This window comes from Ostrea edulis, chromosome 3 (genome assembly GCF_947568905.1).
Source record: "Ostrea edulis chromosome 3, xbOstEdul1.1, whole genome shotgun sequence".
NCBI classification, from domain to species: domain Eukaryota; kingdom Metazoa; phylum Mollusca; class Bivalvia; order Ostreida; family Ostreidae; genus Ostrea; species Ostrea edulis.
In genome coordinates this window covers 51,554,047-51,574,366 of record NC_079166.1, presented here as the reverse complement: position 1 = coordinate 51,574,366, position 20,320 = coordinate 51,554,047, and the positions used below count along the sequence as shown (strand labels likewise).

General features: G+C 36.1%; 1 protein-coding gene and 1 long non-coding RNA gene across 7 annotated transcripts in view; both read right to left on the bottom strand.

Moving 5' to 3' along the window:
- The window catches only part of LOC125675656 (glutamate [NMDA] receptor subunit 1-like), a 186,675-nt gene that overhangs the window by 96,216 nt on the left and 70,139 nt on the right, over window positions 1-20,320 (bottom strand). For 4 of the 6 annotated variants that reach the window (XR_008800963.1, XM_048913438.2, XM_056158089.1 and 1 more), the window contains exons 10-11: window positions 16,695-16,819; window positions 16,451-16,615 (exon numbers count right to left, since the gene is read on the bottom strand). Coding sequence is in view for 5 of the 6 variants with exons in the window: in XM_048913438.2 (XP_048769395.1) it covers window positions 16,451-16,615; window positions 16,695-16,819 (290 nt within the window). In the remaining variant the exon portion in view is untranslated. The remainder of the gene's footprint in view (window positions 1-16,450; window positions 16,616-16,694; window positions 16,820-20,320) is intronic. The other 2 variants (XM_056158088.1, XM_056158090.1) reach the window with 1 other exon arrangement.
- On the bottom strand, window positions 8,843-11,492 carry LOC125675668 (uncharacterized). The gene is made up of 3 exons (XR_007370596.2): window positions 10,754-11,492; window positions 10,283-10,463; window positions 8,843-9,988 (listed from the first exon to the last, which is right to left on the bottom strand). It is a non-coding gene; the product is annotated as an uncharacterized LOC125675668 (long non-coding RNA).

The following is a 20,320-nucleotide window of genomic DNA, read 5'->3' as shown; positions in this document are numbered from 1 at the left end:
TTATTGTTGAATACCCCAAACCCTGGAATTGACCAGGTACGATCCCAGAAGTTAATGTAAATACGTTACACTAATACACAGTGCAGAGTTTATTATCGGTTATTCATAAAATTATTTTGCACCATTACGGAGATCCTATGGAATTGTAGCCTCATCCCGAAAACGTCAGAATAAAAAAAAATTGGATAAGGCTACATTATTGCAGCTAGAAAAAATCAAAAACCATTTCAATGGACCACGAGCACGTTTTGTTTTCCATTTTGGACAAGGGAGATAATCCTAATTTCCGGTCGCTATAATTTTAGAGTCAAACTGGAAACGATAACCGGATCGCAGAACCTCATCGACCGAGATAAAATGAAGACAGAAAACGGCGTTTGTTTCACATTCTACTTTCATCCCTTCCCTTCTCTTGTTGCATTCCTCTCAGTTTCGGTAAAAAATAAAGATTTTATCAAAACAACCATCCACAGATGCAGTTTTCTGGCAGTAGGTACCCACCATATATGCAATTTTCTACCAATGACAAGCACCCATAGATTTTTTTTTAATTGCCGTCCCCGGGTACCTCATATGTTTTAATGGAACAGCCCTTATGCATAAGAGTAAGACAAAAAAGTTTCAAAAGTCATAATTTAAGTTATTTAAAAGTAACTGTTAATGTTTTTATGAACTAACCTTCAGATATATTTTTTAATCAAAGTACAAGAAATTGATATGCGAGTTGAACTTGTGAAAAATTGAAAGAAAAAGAAGATTCATTAATTATTGAAGTAATTCCGCTTTTATTGTGTGTACTTTTCCAGTCCTTCAGTTCAAAGCATACTGTGTACAATGAATGCAACATACTTTATTCATTTACTTTTTACTTCATAAACTGTATTCCTTTTCGGTAAAGAACCCTATCAAATTTAATGTTTATTCTGGAGACTCGGGCATGGTATGTAGTTAGTCTTAGCATCATCAAGGGCCCAGGTAGTATTAGCATGTCAAAAAAAAAAAGAACGCGATCACAATGCACATAAAAGATGAAAAAACTTAAAACTTCGATTATACGATTATCGTTTTTTTTTTACCCGTTTAATTGTCGAATGAAAAAGAAATATTACGTGGTGTTAAGATGTGACACTACTTGTTTATAAGCAATACAAAATCCTTTTGCTGTTTCTACATGTTGGGCTGGGCAGATCAACTCTAAACAATTGTACTGTTAAATTTTGTTACCTGTAAAGTTTAAAATTAATTAAATCTAGACTTTCTATAACAATATAGATTGTTATAAAGTTTTATAACAATATAGATTGTTATAAAGTTTAAAATTCTTAAATTTAGCAGTATGATTTAGCTCCCCCATCTTAGTACTAGTGTTACAGCTACAAAAGAAACCTGATTTTTAGGATATTCAATAGAGTTACACATAAATACTTGTGCCGAAAAAAATGAAATGAAGCATGATTAATGAATGCTGTATTTGTAATCAGAGTAAGTAAAATTATATGCAAGAATGAATATTGCCAATCTCTGTTAAGGTTTCAAAATCCACAGACCTTATATTTCAAACATCATTTATTATCGCAATTCACCTTTGAATTAGAACGCTTCGGCCGATATAGTATTGCGTTGTGTGACGACACAATTGAATCTGTTTGTAATACAATTGCGAAATGCAACAGAAACTCTCATTGGTCCATATGTATAAGTCCGCCCAAATTCCCCAATCGGAACTCCTCGAATGTCTCGCGCACTCGACATAGATCTCGGATGTAATACGGTGGCATCCATGAGTGAAATTGATGCATTGCCAATTGGCAATGCATCAAATTCACTCATGGATGCCACCGTATTACATCCGAGATCTATGTCGAGTGCGCGAGACATTCGAGGAGTTCCGATTGCCAAATTCCCTTATACGGGAGTAGTCAGCATTTGGGAACATGACGGTCAGATGCTAGATGGAAAAAAAACTTCAAAGGAAGAAAGAGAAAAAGTTGTATTCTTATGTTGTTGTATCATAAATTTAATATAAAAAAAATTCCTTACATATTTTCGTACTATACTTGTGTCCAAACATACCTTCAAATATTTATTAAAGCCCCATACAACCCAAAAACTCGATCACAGCTTTTGATGATTTCGTTCGTAGACGTAGCCATGTTAGGTAGCCAGTAAATTCGAATCCCGGTTCATTTCCATATTGGCACAATAGCGTCTAGATGTGTACTAATACCCCACAAATATTTTAGCTAAATTGTTTAAATAATATACAACCCCAGTCCTATTAAATGATAATTATGCAAATAGCTAAACTCACGGCAGTGCGGCTTTCATTAGTCATGAGCGGCCACGCCGGCCGATCTCCATCTAATGGGCTTATGTAGCATTTTCGTTCATCTAGAGCTTATTTTACCTAATTACAAAAACTGGTACAAAAATGTTTTAATTTCTATTACGGTAATTATTCGTGTTGATAATAAATGAAGAGCGAATACATAACTTACAACCGATTTTATGAATAGATACTAATAGCAAGATTTCGAATTGACCGGCTACCTAACATGGCTACGTCAACAAACGAAATCATTTGAAGCTGCGAGTTTTCGGGTGGTGTGTGGCTTTAATGAATATTTGAAGGTATGTTTGGACACAAGTATACATGTAGTAGGAAAATATGTTAAGATTTTTTTTATTGAGTTTATGAGACAGCAACACAAGAATACACCGATTTCAAGCCTAGCTCAACCATCCGCAGCTTTTTGTGACCCGTAAATCGAAGGGTTTTATAAGAGGTGGATCTTTTCTGAGAGCTATGTACAGTTCTCCAGCTACACTGAATCTGCTCGAGAAAGTGGGCGGGCTGTAATCGGCCAATGAAAATTCTTGTTGTATTACATCAAACATGTCATTCAAAATGTTCAATTGTCTCATTCAATTGTGTCGTCACACAACGCAATACTATATCGGGTAAAGCGTTCTAATTCAAAGGTGAATTGCGATAAGTACAGTATAATCTGTCTAAACCGGCTATGTGTGGTTCCAAAGAAATTGGCCGGTTTGCACAGAGTCCGGAGTGCAGAATGTTGACAAGAATGAGAGTTGCTTCCCTTGTATTCACTATCTATGCATACGTGTGTAATGATTGCTAACGTTGTAATATATTACACAAAATGTAAAAATATAAATGTCAGTGTTTTATTGTCGTGCTCATTTGAAAAAAAATTCAATTTTTATTAAACAGTTTAAAATCTGAGAATTATTCGCGCAATTTTCTGTTGGTAAATTGTCGATTTCGTCTACATCATCGCCGTTATCAAGTGCTACATTATGTACGTTCGTCAAGTTTGTGTTGTGTTCGTTTAAAATTTGTCTTTCCCAGCTTTCATTGTAAATGTATCGCTTTCAACTGTCTCAATTTGTGAAACGGAAACTAATGTAATGCCGAGTGATCGACCGGACATGGCGAGTTGTGCTAACCACTGTCTGACTCGCCGTAGAGCTCCGAGAAGTCCACGAGGGGAAACCCTTCTTTTGGAAAACATAACGGGATTGTTGCCGATTTTGTTTTATTCCAAGAATGTATCGAATTCATCGATTAATTGAACTTTGTCTTTTAATGTCAGTTCTCGTCTCTGTCATTAGGGGGAGGGCGCCATTACCTCGTGCTTGGTGCTGTCATAATTGAAAAGTGCACCCCTAAAAATCTGGTTTTATTTTAAACTGATCGCGACTCATCGCCAGTTGCACTCTTTTACTTACCTGTGGCTTCCCTTGAGACACCCTTTGTGTACACCGCGTGTGATCGACCGAATACCAACAGGTGGGTCATCGTGGGGTGGCTGGTTTAAATGCGATAATTAGAGCTAATTACGAGCAGTTGGGACCTTGTGTACACGGAATACCATTGACCGCAACAATTAGGGTGATGCATCATCGAGGGGCCGGTTTACACAGGATAATTAAAGTTAATTGATAGCAGTTGGGACTGTGCAAGCCGGCCGATATACAGAATACGCAGTATCCGGAGTACAGGGAATTATTAATAAAGGATTTGTTAAAGAAATGTTAGGGACTATATTTTGTGGCCGGAATTGACAGAGCGCCGGAGTACTCAGAGGCCGGTTTGGACAAATTATACTGTATCAATATATTGATTAAGATGCGATATATCAACAGTACTACATAGTAATACATGTACCTACTTAAAGTATATTTCACTTAGATTATCTTTACTAGCCAAAGTATATTTCACAACAAAAGACAACTTACTTTGAAGTGTCATAAATGATGAAAATCCTTTACATACATTGTAGAAATATTGAGTGTAAAATAATATGGAATTTTAGTTTCATTCACAAGCAAAAAAAAAAACTGTTGGCGGAATGTGGTTGCAAATATGAACTGAAGCCAATACTAGAAAAAAGTGATTGCAAAGAGTTAGACAGTCTCAGAAATGATTTATGTATAAGGCATAAAAGTTTTTTTTCTTACTCTCATGCATAACCTAAATTCTCCTTCACAACTTTTGGATCACTTGCATAAGCGACGTCATTTTCAACGTATATTGGCTAAATAATACACAAATCAAAGTCCAAATTATGCTGCAAAGGTTGCAAATATTGCGAACTAATGATGAGCATTGACAATTATGTTTAAAATGAAATGAACACAAATTCCTGTCGGTAAATACGATTCCCAGACAGCGTTTTCGTTCTACCGACCCTCGCTTCAGAACAAAAATCGTCGCTAATCGATCACCCTTGCATTTTATAAGAGTGTAAAGCAATAGAAAATAGAATTACTCATCGAATCACAATCTTACATTTTAATTAAAATCTCAAAAAATTCCTTGCATTGAGACAACTTACCATCTATGCATGTGAAATTTGGGTATCAATTGCATAACCGGAAATCGATCTCTTTTGATTTCTATACATAATCTCTTGTTATGCAATTGATTGATTAGCAGGCGTGGATATTCAAAACAAGTGATAAAACCACACACAGTATTTACAGTATTAACTTTAATCATACACAAATATTTTGATAATAAATATGACATTCACTTTAAAGTTATGATAGCTCTCAATCTGAAAGTTTTATTTTGTTGTAAATATGTGCTATTATGATAGTTTTGTATGCAACTTTAACCATAGTCATTGATAAAATCAAAATTAAGTTCAAGATTTCATCAAAATAAGGATTTTGGTTCTATTGAATATAAAGCATTATATATAGAAATCAATTTTTGTTCGGGAAGACAATAAATGTAATTTTACTTCATTAAAAGCCTATGCAATTTTGCAACAACAAAATTCTATACCAAAAACTTAGAGCTAGTATTACTATAATGTACAGTATATCATATCAATGATACTGAATTTCCAAATATGGTTGTAATTTACAAAGTTTAATCAAATATATGTCCAAAATACATTGGCATTCAAGACATTTCAAGGCTGTGAAAAAATATAACATTATGAACTTGTACATAATATCATATTACAATATGTTAATGCATGCATCATTAACATTAGTGAAGCTGACTAGAGTTTATGAACTTGTATATAATATCATATTATAATCTGTTAATGCATGCATCATTAACATTAGTGAAGCTGACTAGAGTTTAAAATTTTAGCATAACCATCAGTTATCATCTTTATCTTTGATAAGGTCAGATCTCAGATTAACCAATGCAGCACAAACAATCAAGTAGTCACTGAGTTTCTTAACAGAGGTAACGAGAACTACCTGACTAAGTATGCGGAACACTTTTAAACGTCTAATAGCCCGTTCCACATGAATCCGTACAGTGGCAATTCGTCTCATCTCTGTTACATCCTCTTCTGAAAGTTGGTCTTTACCTTTCGTAAAAGCTGGAATATTAAGTTTCACTTTCAATGGAAAGAGTAAGTCATCAATGGCAAAACCTCGATCCGCCATAACTTCATCCCCAGGAAGAAGGTAATTTAAAATGCCAGACTCTTCCACAATTGCTTTATCACTAGATCTTCCTCCAAAGCCTTTAGATATAAACATAATCTGTCCATGTGATGCAATACCAACCAAATACTTTTCTGTGTTGTTGGACTTCTAGTGGCTGTATGTTTCTCCTCTTGTCTTCAAGTTTTTTGCTCGTTGGATGAAAGTTTCAGCGCAATCAATTATGACTGTGGTTTTCGGATAGTTCTCACGAAAAGATTTTGGCATGGTGGCTCTAATTGTTTCACGTGGAAGCCAAACAATTCAAGTTTTTCAGTTTTGAAGCCATAAAGGAGAGTCTTTGATTGAAAATGGTGCACGCATAAGACTCGGATATTCCAAATCTATTGGCGAGATCTGCAAACAGTAGATTAAGCCTCAATTTCATTAGCACCAACAAAACTTGTTCTGAAACGGGCATGGTAAACTTCAATGGGCCGTCCATACTTTGCATTACACTCACAAATGTTCTGAAAGTGTTTAAAGGCAGTCCTGTGTATAACAAGGTTACGGAGTCAGATGATATGTCAGCAGTGGTGAGGCGTATATGCAGAGTGCTTCAGTTTACTCCTTTGTCCTCGGTCTCACTGGGTCTCGTCTGTGTTCCTGTATCCCTGGCTCCTGAAATGCACGGCCTAGCATATTCATGCTCATGTAGTGTGGGATCTATCCACTGTGTGCCTGCAGATCTGCTTTCTGTTATGCTCGTCTGCGTTGAAAAAGATGTCATCGTTGGTTCAGTTTGAATAATGTTGAGAGTTTCAACATCATCTACAGCAGCAACCACCTTTTGTTTTGTTTTTCATGTTCACTCCTACAATATAAAGTGTACATTATAACATAAAATGACAAACACAAAAACAAAAAAACCTATCTGTATGTAAATCAATACATGTGGTATTGTAGTGTGTATCAATTTACACTTTCAGAGTTTTTTAAGGTCTTGATTTCAAGGGCCTAGGCCTTTCCAATTGGGAGAAATAGTGACAATTGCATGAAATTTGGAAAAATGTTCTATGGATCAAAGAAGTAGGGAGAAAACCAAACCAGTGCATTAAATCTAAGGAATAATTGGACTCCCTCTAACGTATATTTAGGTCAAAGCTTACCTCATTTCCTCATTTAAACAAGAGGTACTGTGAGCAATGCTCACTAAGAATACCCCCCGCTTACCCCAATCTCCCAAAGGGTGTTGGTAATAGGTATAAACTACCTCTTTTCTGAGTGTAAAAAACAAATGGCATGACAAACCAAACCATATTGCTACTTCGATGTCCAGTGCGCGTGACTTTTGACCTTTTGACCCCAAAATCGATAGGGAACATCTTCATCCCATGGGTAGTCCATATGTATGATATGGTGACTGTAGGTGGAAAGGATAACGCTTTAGAGCCCGGAAACCATATTGCTACTTCAATGTCCAGTGCGCGTGACCTTTGACCTTTTGACCCCAAAATCGATGGGGAACATCTTCATCCCATGGGTAGTCCATATGTATGATATGGTGACTGTAGGTGGAAAGGATAACGCTTTAGAGCCCGGAAACCATATTGCTACTTCGATGTCCAGTGCGCTTGACTTTTGACCTTTTGACCCCAAAATCGATAGGGAACATCTTCATCCCATGGGTAGTCCATATGTATGATATGGTGACTGTAGGTGGAAAGGATAACGCTTTAGAGCCCGGAAACCATATTGCTACTTCGATGTCCAGTGCGCCTGACCTTTGGACCCCAAAATCGATAGGGAACATCTTCATCCCATAGGTAGTCCATATATATGATATGGTGACTGTAGGTGGAAAGGATAATGCTTTACAGCCCGGAAACCATTGCGTCTACAGACGGACGGACACACAGACGGACAACCCGATTCCAGTATAACCCCCCCCCCCACAACTTGTTGCGGGGGGTATAATAAGCAGAGGCCAAAAAAGGTTTACTTAACAATTTTGAAGCAAAAATTGTAATCAGTGGGCTTTTGATGATTTATGAACAATTAAGTGTAACCTAGTTTTGATATTTTTTTTTATTGTTTGGGAATTTTAAAACAAAAATTTGGAGAAATACTTGTTTTTTAACATTGGAAAGGGGCCTTATATTGGCCCCCTACGAACCCTGACTTTTCATGAATTGTTTCAGTGCGTTGTATTTATAATTTTGGAATAGTGTCTCAAAAATAACACCCCAAAACACTGAAACAGAAAGTGAATTATCCATCAAATCCTTCTGATGAACTGATTCAAGAGTGCATCAGGTGTGTTATAGATCTAGTGCATGTATTTATCTTTAAACAAGAGGCCCAAGAGCCACATCGCTCACCCGAGTCACCTTGGCTCATATTTAAAGATTTTCCCTATATATTTGTATGCAAAATTTTGACCCCCCCCCCTCTTGTGACCCCATCCTACCCCTTGGGGCCATGATTTTAACAAACTGAAATCTGCATTATGTCAGTAAGTAAGTCATGTAAATCTCAGCTCTTCTGGCTCAGTGGTTCTTGAGAAGATTTTTAAATGACCCCACCCTATTTTTACATTTTTGTGATTATTTCCCCTTTGACAGGGACATGGCCCTTCATTTGAAAAAAAGTGAAAGTCCTTCACCCAAGGATGCTTGGTGGCAAGTTTGGTTGAAATTGGCCCAGCAGTTCTTGAGAAGAAGTCGAAAATGTGAAAAGTTTATGACACCGATGACGACAAACAAATTTTGATCAGAAAAGCTCACTTTAGCCTTTGGCTCAGGTGAGCTAATAATTATAGGTTATAGACTTTGTATGGGAAAATATGACGACCGAGTTTTTTGGCGTGTAGACGGATCGAGCTTGCGAGGTCCGTCCGCAACAAAAAACGAGGTCGTCATATTTCCCATACAAAGTCTATAACCTTTTTATTATATACTTTCAATTTCATTTAGAAACTAACAATAATTTTATTTTTAACAATAACTTTTATCAGTTTAACCCTTTCTCTACCGACACATTTTGGAGGTTTTTAAAGACTAAATGACAATATTTTTAAATCGAGTTACATCTGCATGTATCACGATTTTAGGTAGGCATGCGACATATAATTTTGTTATGAATTGGACAGGGAACTTTTTTTTCATAAAGTTTTTCATGTTATCCCATGACCCCAAAGAGTTCTACGGGTTCAAAGGTCATTTAAGTGCACATTTTTGCAATTTTTTTTCTCTGGAATATAAATATTACGACCCCTACCACTAGATTCGAGTCAAAAATAGGAAATTCTAAATGTATGAGCTGATGTGTCTTTTAAAATACTACAAAAACATCACAATCAATTTTATTGACAAACAAATATTTTTGGTTGCTAAGTAACAACACTCCTGGTGTAATTTTGACCATAATTTGCCTTTCTACATCCATTCGACACAATTCAAACATAATTACACTGCATGATGATTAGTAAATGTCACATTATTTTAAAAATATAATCTTTGACTAGATCTTAATCATTTTAAAAGGTTTTTAACAAAAAACATAATGAAGAGAATTAAGGTCAAAGGTCATAAAATGGAAATTTCATACTTCATATACATATTCATCATTTTCTAATAATATGATGTTTTGTCATTGTATCCCACTAAATAGTATAAATATTGCAACATTAAAACAAAGATCTTTCCTGTTAAAATCTAAAATGATCTTTTTTTTTTTTTTTATATCTATTTTTTTAATATTCAAATATATTTGGTTGCTAAGCAACAACACCATTATGATATCAAATGCTATGCGAAAATAATGCCCATTTTTCCTCCCCAAGTTCATTGTACATGTATACAAATGTTCAAGTACTTACTTTCAATCACTAAATTTAAATGTACTTGCATTATATTTAATAAAAATTGTTCTTATATTCAACCTCTTAAAACATATTTCTAGACATAATTTTTGATACTAGGTTGCTCCGATAGGGGCATGCGTTGACCAATATCTGTCTATCGACTGGAACTTCTCAGCAGACATGTATAAGATAATGCCCAACAATCTGAAGGAAAAAAAAGATTTTTTTATACTTAGCCCCAATATACTGATGTATTCTCAGAGCTTTTGAATACTCAGTTGGCTCTGTAAATGTTTTCTATAATCAAGGCCCTCTGAAAATTATGCGTTTAATTACTTGTAAAATTTTATCTGGGGTAATTGTTATACACATTTAATAAATGTGTTAGATGCACAGCCAGATTAATTTTGGTAAAGGTAATCTTATAAAAGGCATTTTATTATTCGTTTTAAACTGGAAATCACTGTCACAATATCGGTACTTTAAAACTAGTAATACCTATACAGTTCCTCTTCAGTGAGAGGCTTCGAACTTCCTCGGGGAGCATATGACAATCCTTCCCCCTAGATATGACCATCACAGCATAATGGTTGATGGCAACACAGATGGAGAAAACCAAATCTTCTGTCAAAAACAGCTTCATAAAATCTGCAATTCTCTTAATAATCAGGTCCCATATCTGAAAAAAAAATGCAAATAAAATCAGTATTGGTCATCATACCTTATTTGTCAGCATTTAAAACACTTATTATACCTTATAATTAGAAACAGAATAATGATTTTCCGTGTTTTGTCTCTTTTTGTATGCATGTTATATCTAGTAATGCAATGATAAACAGTAAAATGGTACCCGCATATCAGTATACCATAATGCCATGATTCCATTTGCGAATGTATTATCTGGATTCACTTGAATGTTAACCAAATGTATACGGATTTAACCCTATATTCAACCTCAAAGAGTCATACCAACTGAATGCCAGGTTGTCACTCCGAATGAAATGCCACAGTTCTTGGATCAGGTGTCCCTGTGTCCTCCACATCAACATACTTCCAATGCATGTCTGGATTTGCCAGTAGACTGTCACTAGTGGAAGATACCTGGAAGCTTCCCACTAAATATCGGGATGTCAATAACCTTTTTAAAGATGAAAAAATACAATTAAGAATTATTGTTTTGTGTTTTAAAGCAGAATATAAGCTTTATGATAGTAAGGGACAGTTTCGCACGAAAGTACTGGTCATATTTATTTAAAGATAGAGATGTCCTACATTTGAAGTGCTATTTGGTAAGGGATTACATACATATGTTAGAAATCAAATGAATGGAATATTTCATTATACTTTGCGAGTGTAACAGAGTGCGTATTGAAAAAAAAAACCCACTAAGGATCATGGAGGTGTTAGCATTATGCCCAACATATACATGGGAGCAAATACTGAAGAAATTCAGGTTAAAATATACAGTGTCCAGCGAAAATATTGTGCCCTGAGGGAAATTGAATGGCCAGATTTAAAGTAGAATTGAATTGGTTCTTCATTGTACACAGTGTCTAAACCCCCTGGCATGGTACTCTGATGGAGTGTGGATTTAGTCGAAATTAGAGAAAATCTAAGCAAGAAGTGGGCGCATGCCCATCAGCTCATAGCACACCAGCATGTATGGATCATATAATTAAATGCTTTTTCAATAGCCTGTCATAACCAGATTTTGATTGATGGTACCCCCCCCCCCCCCCCCCCCCCCCCCACCACACACCTTTTGTCCCAAACACACATTTTGTTTTTATTTCTGTTACAATATGAAGAAAAACCTCAAATTACGGTAATAAATTCTATTATTATAAATGACGCAGTATTAAGTCTTCCCCGGAAGACATGTGTCGCCTGCTAGTTCATTCTATATGTAATATATCACGTATAATGTTGAAAAAGTAAATTATTCAAATGGTTTTTGTTAGTTTAATACTCCTTTTAAAGGTTTTGAGAATTTGAAAACATATGTTTGAAAATATGTATCAACCTGTTACTGTGCTCTTCAAGACAATGGTAATAACCATAAGTTGGGTTTACTGCTTAGTCTTGTTGTCTTTATATATATCCAATTTACTGTTTCTCAAGAAAAATCATAATTAGTGCTGTTCTGAAATCACATACACTGTCCTTCAGTATGGGAATTACAAATACTGTCCTTTTGTACATAAAAATACTGTCCTTCAGTTAATCATAAAATAAAATCTTCAGCAAAAAATTTTTTTGCTGTAAAAATTTCTAAGTCCCGGCAAACAGGAAGTTGATAAGCGACAGATTCGAAAATGTCTTACACAATACAGTTGGCCACACTGATGCTCTGTGCCAAATATCAGGGAGTTGGCCCATGTGGTTCTTGAGAAAACTGTGACAGAAATTTTTTTGCTGTAAAAAATTCTAAGTCCCGGCAAACAGGAAGTTGATAAGCGACAGATTCGAAAATGTCTTACACAATACAGTTGGCCACACTGATGCTCTGTGCCAAATATCAGGGAGTTGCCCCATGTGGTTCTTGAGAAAAGTATGACAGAAATTTTTTTGCTGTAAAAAATTCTAAGTCCAGGCAAACAGGAAGTTGATAAGCGACAGATTCGAAAATGTCTTACACAATACAATTGGCCACACTGATGCTCTGTGCCAAATATCAGGGAGTTGCCCCATGTGGTTCTTGAGAAAACTGTGACAGAAATTTTTTGTGACGACGACGATGCCAGACGACGGATAGTGATCCCTATATGTCGCCACTGCGTGTAACACAGGCGACACAATAATGCAATATATGCTTTCCTAACAGATTGTGTTTTCTTTTCATAGAAAGATATTTTTTTTATAAACATAGAAAATCTTGGAAAATAGCCTCCGCACCAATGGTCATGAATGCCCAGTCTGATTAAAACCATCCCACCTTTTTCTCATCGTACACTAAATCCACCCTCTTCTTACACTTGCGCATCAGGTGAGGAGATACCAAAAGGGAAGGGGGGGGGGGGGGGGGGGGGGGGGGATCAGACTGATTAATGCCGGTCCATGACAGATTAATTGATGTCAGCTATGTTCAGCTCTTAATAAACAATTGGGTGTTATACACTTGGTTTAGATATCATAAAATATAAATATTTTCTTTCAAGAAACGACAAATTATGGCATCAAATCTCGGTTAATATATTAATTGTGAATTGTTCCTAACATAATGCGAACTTTTTTTTCTAGTCGGCCTATGTGGCTACATCAACTTACATGTTTATACTGAATGCATGGTCGTTTGGGTCACCCTGCAACAGGATATCTTCAGACTTCTTCATCTGATATCAGGTCGTTTTCAAGATGTAAAATACATTACAAGCGTTTGTTAATTGTGTTGTTGTTTTCGTTGAAATGGAAACACGTGTGTTGCCCGTGCACACTTTCAGAAAACCCCGCGGCCGCGATCCGGATCACGGGGGAAAATGTATTATATATACAATATGCAGACTGGTCTTTTTGTTTTCTTTGTCTGGCAGAAAACATTATTTCTATTCCGAAAAAATATTACATAACGTTTATATCTGAATTTGAAGTATTTTTTTATTCACTCTACCGATGTAACATTATCATTAGGTGTTTTATGAAGTTACAAGTAGGTGGTGTAACTGTTATTTACCAGTAATGGTTTTATAATTCTTCTTTTTTTAAAGCAGAGAATATCTGGCTGATTATTTCATACATATATGTATATTGTTTTAGTGCATCGAAAAGTATTCATATTACCAACAGAGGATAATACAAATAGTTTTCACTACTTTATTGTGCGATGCGCGTTGATCGCTTTCAGCATCGACGTTTTGTCGCTAATTTTAAAGAAAACCGCGCAGCATGTCCCAATTTCATTTTATCGTAATATAAAAACTAACAATAATTACAACACGAATAAGGGTCCATCAAAAAGAAAATTTCCTCTACTTTTACAGGCTGTATTTACTTTTCCCTATTTCCACATATGGATATTGGTAAAACGCCGATCTGTTTAAACATTGAGAAATAAAATCGTAAGAAAGCGTACATGTGCAAAAAATAGTTATTTTCTCATAACTTTGCCAGGCATTAGAAATAATTTTTATATGTTCTGAAAGCAGGGAATATATGCTTTTCAAAAATATAAAAAATAGTGTATTCATACGGGAGATTAAAAAAATCGTATCGAGGGGGGAAATGGCCTTGCGACAAAGTGTTGCGTCATATTTAGACGAAGCCATCTTTCGCTTTAAATGCTTTTATTAATTTAATGGCTTTATTTACATAACTGATTTTTACATAGTTAAAAAATAGAGAAAATTTCCAAAAATATGATATATAGATCATATATCTTATGACCGTAGTTTGAAAGATTTAGAGGCACTCCTTTTGCGCTGTCCCGTTTTTACGCGCCACCGGTCAAATTGACCGGTACGGTAGAGAAGGGGTTAACTGAGTAAAAGATGAAAAACACGAAAAATTTGAAAATTAACAGCGTAGAAATTTGATTGTGACGTAATGTTTGCGGGCTGGAATGTCTCCGGGCATATATCGTGTGATATATGCCCGCAAACTTTTAAAGAAAAAAGAAGAGATGAAATTGAAAGTATATAATAACATATATATATATTTTTCAACCTCTAATATATTTTCATCAATGACAGTTCAAAAATTTGTTTTACTTGACATAAAATTGCCTTATATCTGCTCTATGATCAATTGGAGTCAAACAATAATACATACCCATCTGTTCCCACCATCTCTAATTTCTGTGCAAAAACTTTCTCTTCAGAAGTCGACGACCAACTTTGACGGGAGCTTTATAACCTACAATGCATTCTTAAAATATAAATATACAAAAGTTTACACAGATTATAGTAACTACAGCTATAATAGAATTACATTCATGATTTTTTTTAATAAAAAAAAGTAACAGACTTGGAATACATACTTCTTTGTTACACTTTAATTAAGGCCAATTCAACTTAAATTATCATCTGGGGTCACAAAAAATATGGGATGGGTTGGAGGATTTTATTTTTTCGAAAACAAAAAAATATCGAGGTGGACCCTTTTTTGAGGAGCTGGCGGGGATGATAATCTATCAATTAATTTTAATTGGCCTAATGTAAAATACTTAATCTGATTGGCCAATAAACAATTGACAAAACATGTTTCACCTTGAGAGTAAAAAGCATGTGATCCAGGGTAATATTATCTTGCAACAGGAAACATTACTTGACAGGTGATATTGTAAAAATTATAACATGAGTCAAAGTTGAGCGTGTATGGTTCACTGTAGATTTGTAGAAGATGCCATTTGAGCGCTTTGAAAAATTGATATATGATATTATACATGTAGTTGATTGATTGACCTCAGATGTGCCTCAGTTGACAATGGTTTTCTCAGGGTAAAATTTTTCAATGTTACCCTCAAGTTGCTCAACTATATGCAGTATGGCCCTAATTAGAATTACCAACCTTCAGATATGTTATTTTTACTCAGAATGATTGTAATATTTGTATGATGTTTTAATATTTATACAAACACAACAAGTTAAAATTGTCCTTACTAACTCAATGGTCTTAGTATACAACCTTACTATAACAAATACAAATTTTGAATATAACCCTATCTGTCAAGCTCTTGGTAGTCTTTGAGTTATGATCCAATTGCTTTTTCAAAATAGTTCAAATTACACATAACTTTTCATAATTGCGGTTAAATTTCTTTGATATTAAAACATAATTAACCGTTCTTTAATGCATGTGTACACGAAAAGTTATATGTCAAACTTTAAAAAAAAAAAAAATACTGAAACGTGGTGGGTCATAAAATTAACAGGCCTACATGCAGCGGGGTGAATGTGTAGACAGGCCTGGTCTTCTGTACTTTCTATTTTAAAACTATATCATACGGTGAAGTTGTAAACAAACCTAAATTCAGAATGGGTGTTGCGTTTCATGCTGTTGGTCGCCCGTCAATAAAATGCGTTGAACACACCAACAAATTCTTTGGCAAATCGTGTCGCTGTAATGCCCGCTGCCATTTCAGTTTCTCTTCTTCTATTTTCGGCATCGTGTGTAGGCTGTATGGCACGACGCAGGGGCAATCTTTGTGAGAAATATCACCATGTTCTCGGCATATAGACTGCTTCCATCAATACAGTTTCTTTCTGTTATTAGTGCAGTTAAAAACCACACACGATTCTCCACCTCCACCTGTGTACATCTCTCAGGACGCTCACGGTTTCACAGTTGTAATGCCGGATGCGTCACGTGACCGATAATGTCTGCGCTCAGCAACTGTGACGTAATTGCGGGGAAAAGTTGTGTATAGATGACAATCAAATAATTCTGGTGTCAAAATAATTTTACAGGCCTTTTTTATTTCTCTCAATTTTGTGTCTTCGGGGATTGGAAAGAGGGAATATCAATCCCATAAAAATTCTCCAAAAAATAGTGCATTAATACATACATGTATACTGATTTTTTGATATACATTAATTTTGTATTCTAAGATAAAGTTCAAATATCAATATAAATAAAATTGAGGGAAAATCAAAGGGTTGTTTTTTCTGGGGCAATCAATAGCTACCTTCAATACAAGGCTAGCACAGTTGCAGCAGCCATGTGCAAACCTACCTTTTTGACAAGAATAGTCAGGCCTTGGTATTTGAATGGCTTTGAGAAATCTATATGACCTGCTCTCTCAGGGTTAATAGTCAGTGGAGCAACAATCATGTCTGCCTCTTTACTGATTAGCTCTGCTATAACACCATTCCATTTCTTCTCACCGGTGTTATTTACCTGAAATATCCATTGATAGGTTAAAGTATGCAAGGAAAACCGATGACACAAGGGCATTAAATGTGTGGGCCTTACAAACCTTTTTGTAAGATCCAAACTCTCCACTAGAACCCAAGTGAATTGAGTATGTAAAGTTGACCATGTCTGCTATCTGTATCAGCATGTCTATACAATAACCCCAGCAACAATAGTCCTCTTTGATGCCTACAAGATAACACCAGGTCACAATGTATTCAAGGCTAGTAATCAGATCTAGCAAGAGGCCCATGCACCACATCACTCATCTGAGTCAACTTGGCCCTACTGTTGTTCAGCTGTATCATTGTGATTTTTTTGTTCCATCATTATTCCCATTAAAAACAAAAGGCCCAGGGGCCTTATAGGTCACCTGAGTATCATGTAACAACCTTCCAACTTTTGAATTAGGTTTGTGTTTAAATATAAGAATTTTACTTTTCGATGGAAGAAACATTGAATAGCTATGTGGTCAGCCCCGCCTTTGCACCAGAACCCCTGACCCAGGGGCCATAAATTTCAGTTTTGAAAGAAGCATCCTTGATCATCATTATCATACTATTAGTTTGTCTACTTAATACCCAGCAGCAGAGGAGAAGATTTTCAAAGAAATAAAATGCATTTTCACTATATGATTAATAGGGCCCCACCCTAATACCAGAACCCCTGACCCAGGGGCCATAAATTTCACAATTTTGAAAGAGGCATCCTTGCTCATCATAACCATGCTATTGGTTTGTCTACTTAATACCCAAGGACAGAGAAGAAGATTTTCAAAGAAATAATGCATTTTCATTGTATGACTTATAGAGCCCCACCCTAGCACCAGAACCCCTGATCCAGGGGCCATGAATTTCACAATCTTTAACAAGAGGTACTGTGAGCAATGCTCACTAAGAATACCCCCCGCTTACCCCAATCTCCCAAAGGGTGTTGGTAATAGGTATAAACTACCTCTTTTCTGAGTGTTGCTACTTCGATGTCCAGTGCGCATGACCTTTGACCTTTTGACCCCAAAATCGATAGGCAACATCTTCATCCCATGGGTAGTCCATATGTATGATATGGTGACTGTAGGTGGAAAGGATAACGCTTTAGAGCCCGGAAACCATATTGCTACTTCAATGTCCAGTGCACGTGACCTTTGACCTTTTGACCCCAAAATCGACAGGGAACATCTTCATCCCATGGGTAGTCCATATATATGATATGGTGACGGTAGGTGGAAAGGATAATGCTTTAGAGCCCGGAAACCATTACGTCTACAGACGGACGGACGGACGGACAACCCGATTCCAGTATACCCCCCACAACTTGTTGCGGGGGGTATAAAGAGGCATCCTTGCTCATCATTACCATGCTATTAGTTTGTCTACTTAATACCCAGAGACAGAGAAGAAGATTTTCAAAGAATTTCTACATTTTCACTATATGACCAATAGAGCCCCACCCTAACACAAGAACCCCTGCCCCAGGGGCCATGAATTTCACAATTTTGGTAGAGGGCTCAACGCTCATTATAATTATGCCCACAGTTTGGCTTCTTGATGTCCAGGAGTAAAGAAGAAGATTTTTTAAAATTACACTCATTTTGATGGTTTTTGCCCCACCCCTCAGGCCCCAGGGGGGCAGGGACCACGAATTTCACAATTTTTGTTCCCCTCCACCCACAGATGCTATATGCCAAAATTGGTTGAAATTGGTTCAGGGGTTTCAGAGAAGAAGCTGAAAATGTTCAAATGTTAACGCACGACGAACGACGACGGACAAAAACAGATAGCAATAGGTCACCTGAATGAATTCAGGTGACCTAAAAATTGATCCCATATTGTGGCCCCAACCTAGTCCTAAAGGGTCACAACATAACCCAAACTTTCACCAGAGTTCATTTGCTCACAAACCAAACTCTTCCAGTTAGGCATTATGGGAGAACGATTTCTTAGGCCGCATATACTGTGTGACGTCACTGTAGAATGACGAAAAAACATAACGTCAAACGTAAATAGTTTAAAACAAGAACGTAAACAACAAGTTCATTACTTTACACTATAATTTGAACAGAGTCTCCCTACTTTTTAATGATCTTTTGATCATTTTATGTTTAAAATAAAATCCACACTTTTATATTGATGCTCTTAATGTCAATATCTTTAAGCTTTAACTATGAACTACTTCTTTAGTGTTATTTGTCACAATAAACAAATCTGTATATTGCACTGCGTCACATAGGAGAGGTCTATACGTAGGTGACGTAATGAGGCCTCGACGGGGAGTTTGCAACATAACCATAAAACAAGGTCACAAGGTCAAAAGTCATTATATGAAATGTAAGGTCTTGTCATAAAGGAATCTATATAAAAAATATGAAAGCCCTACCTTAAACAGTTCAAAAGATAACGCCTATGTTAACTTTTTTTTAAAAAGAAGACCAAAATCCAAGGTAAAAGCTACAAGGTCAAAAACTTTCGTACCAAAGGAAAGGTCTTGTCACAAGGAATTGCAAACATGAAATATGAAAGATATATCTCATTCATCATTCAAATGTTATGAGCACGTTCAATGTTTCAGTTAAAAGTTTTAAATTTTTGGTCAAACTCCATGGTGAAGGTCACAAGCTAAAACATGGCGCTAAATGAAATTTCCTTACCATATCCAAAATGTGAAAGCCCTACCTTACATAGTTCAGGAGAACTAACCTAGCTTAGGTTTTCTTAAAAGTAGGTCAATGAACTCCAAGATCAAGATCACAAGGTTAAAACAGTAGTATAAAAAAGTCTTGTCACGAGAAATGCACATATAAAATATAAAAGTTCTATCAACATTGCACTATTCAAAAGTCAGCAAGGTTAAAACTTTGGTTAAGGTTTTGAAATTTGGGTAAAACTCTGAGGTTTAGATCACAAGGTCAAATATCTTGGAATGAAATACAAGGTCTTGCTGTAAGGAATCTATAGATACAAAATATGAAAGCCATACCTTAAATAGTTCAGGAGATATTGACTAGGTTAGGTTTTCTTAACAAGAGGAACACAGGTTGTTGGGAAGCATGACTCTACTTAACATATATCCCTTCAGTTCAAAAGGTTGAAGTTTTTTATAAATAGGTCAAAGTTCAAGGCAAAGGTCATTAGGTCAAATGTCTTCTACCACAACAATGGTCTCTTCATGAGGCATCTATATGTGAAATATCAAAACCCTATCCCTCTTGGTTCACAAGATATAGCCCTGGTTAACAGTTTTTCCTCTAAGTGTGATGCCGCGACGCCGACACCGCGAGGTCATGACAATAGCTCTCAGAACAGTCGTCCTGGTATGCTAAAAAGTAGGTCAAACTCCAAGGTCACAAGGTTAAAAACTTTGATATCGAAGAAAGGTCTTGTCACAAAGAATGCATATATGAAATACGAGATTCCCATCACTCACCATTCAAAAGTTATGAGAGGTTAAGATAACGAACAGTGATCAATCTCAGAACTCCTATAAGCAATACAAAATAGAGTGTTGGGCAAACACAGACCCCTGGATATACCAGAGGTGGGATCAGGTGCCTAGGAGGAGTAATCATCCCCTATCGAACAGTCACACTTGCCGTGAGCCCTATATCTTGATGAGCAAATTTAAAGTTTCACACAAAACTGTGAGACAGGATTAAAATAATATGCACCCCCCCCCCCCCCCCCCAACTTTAGG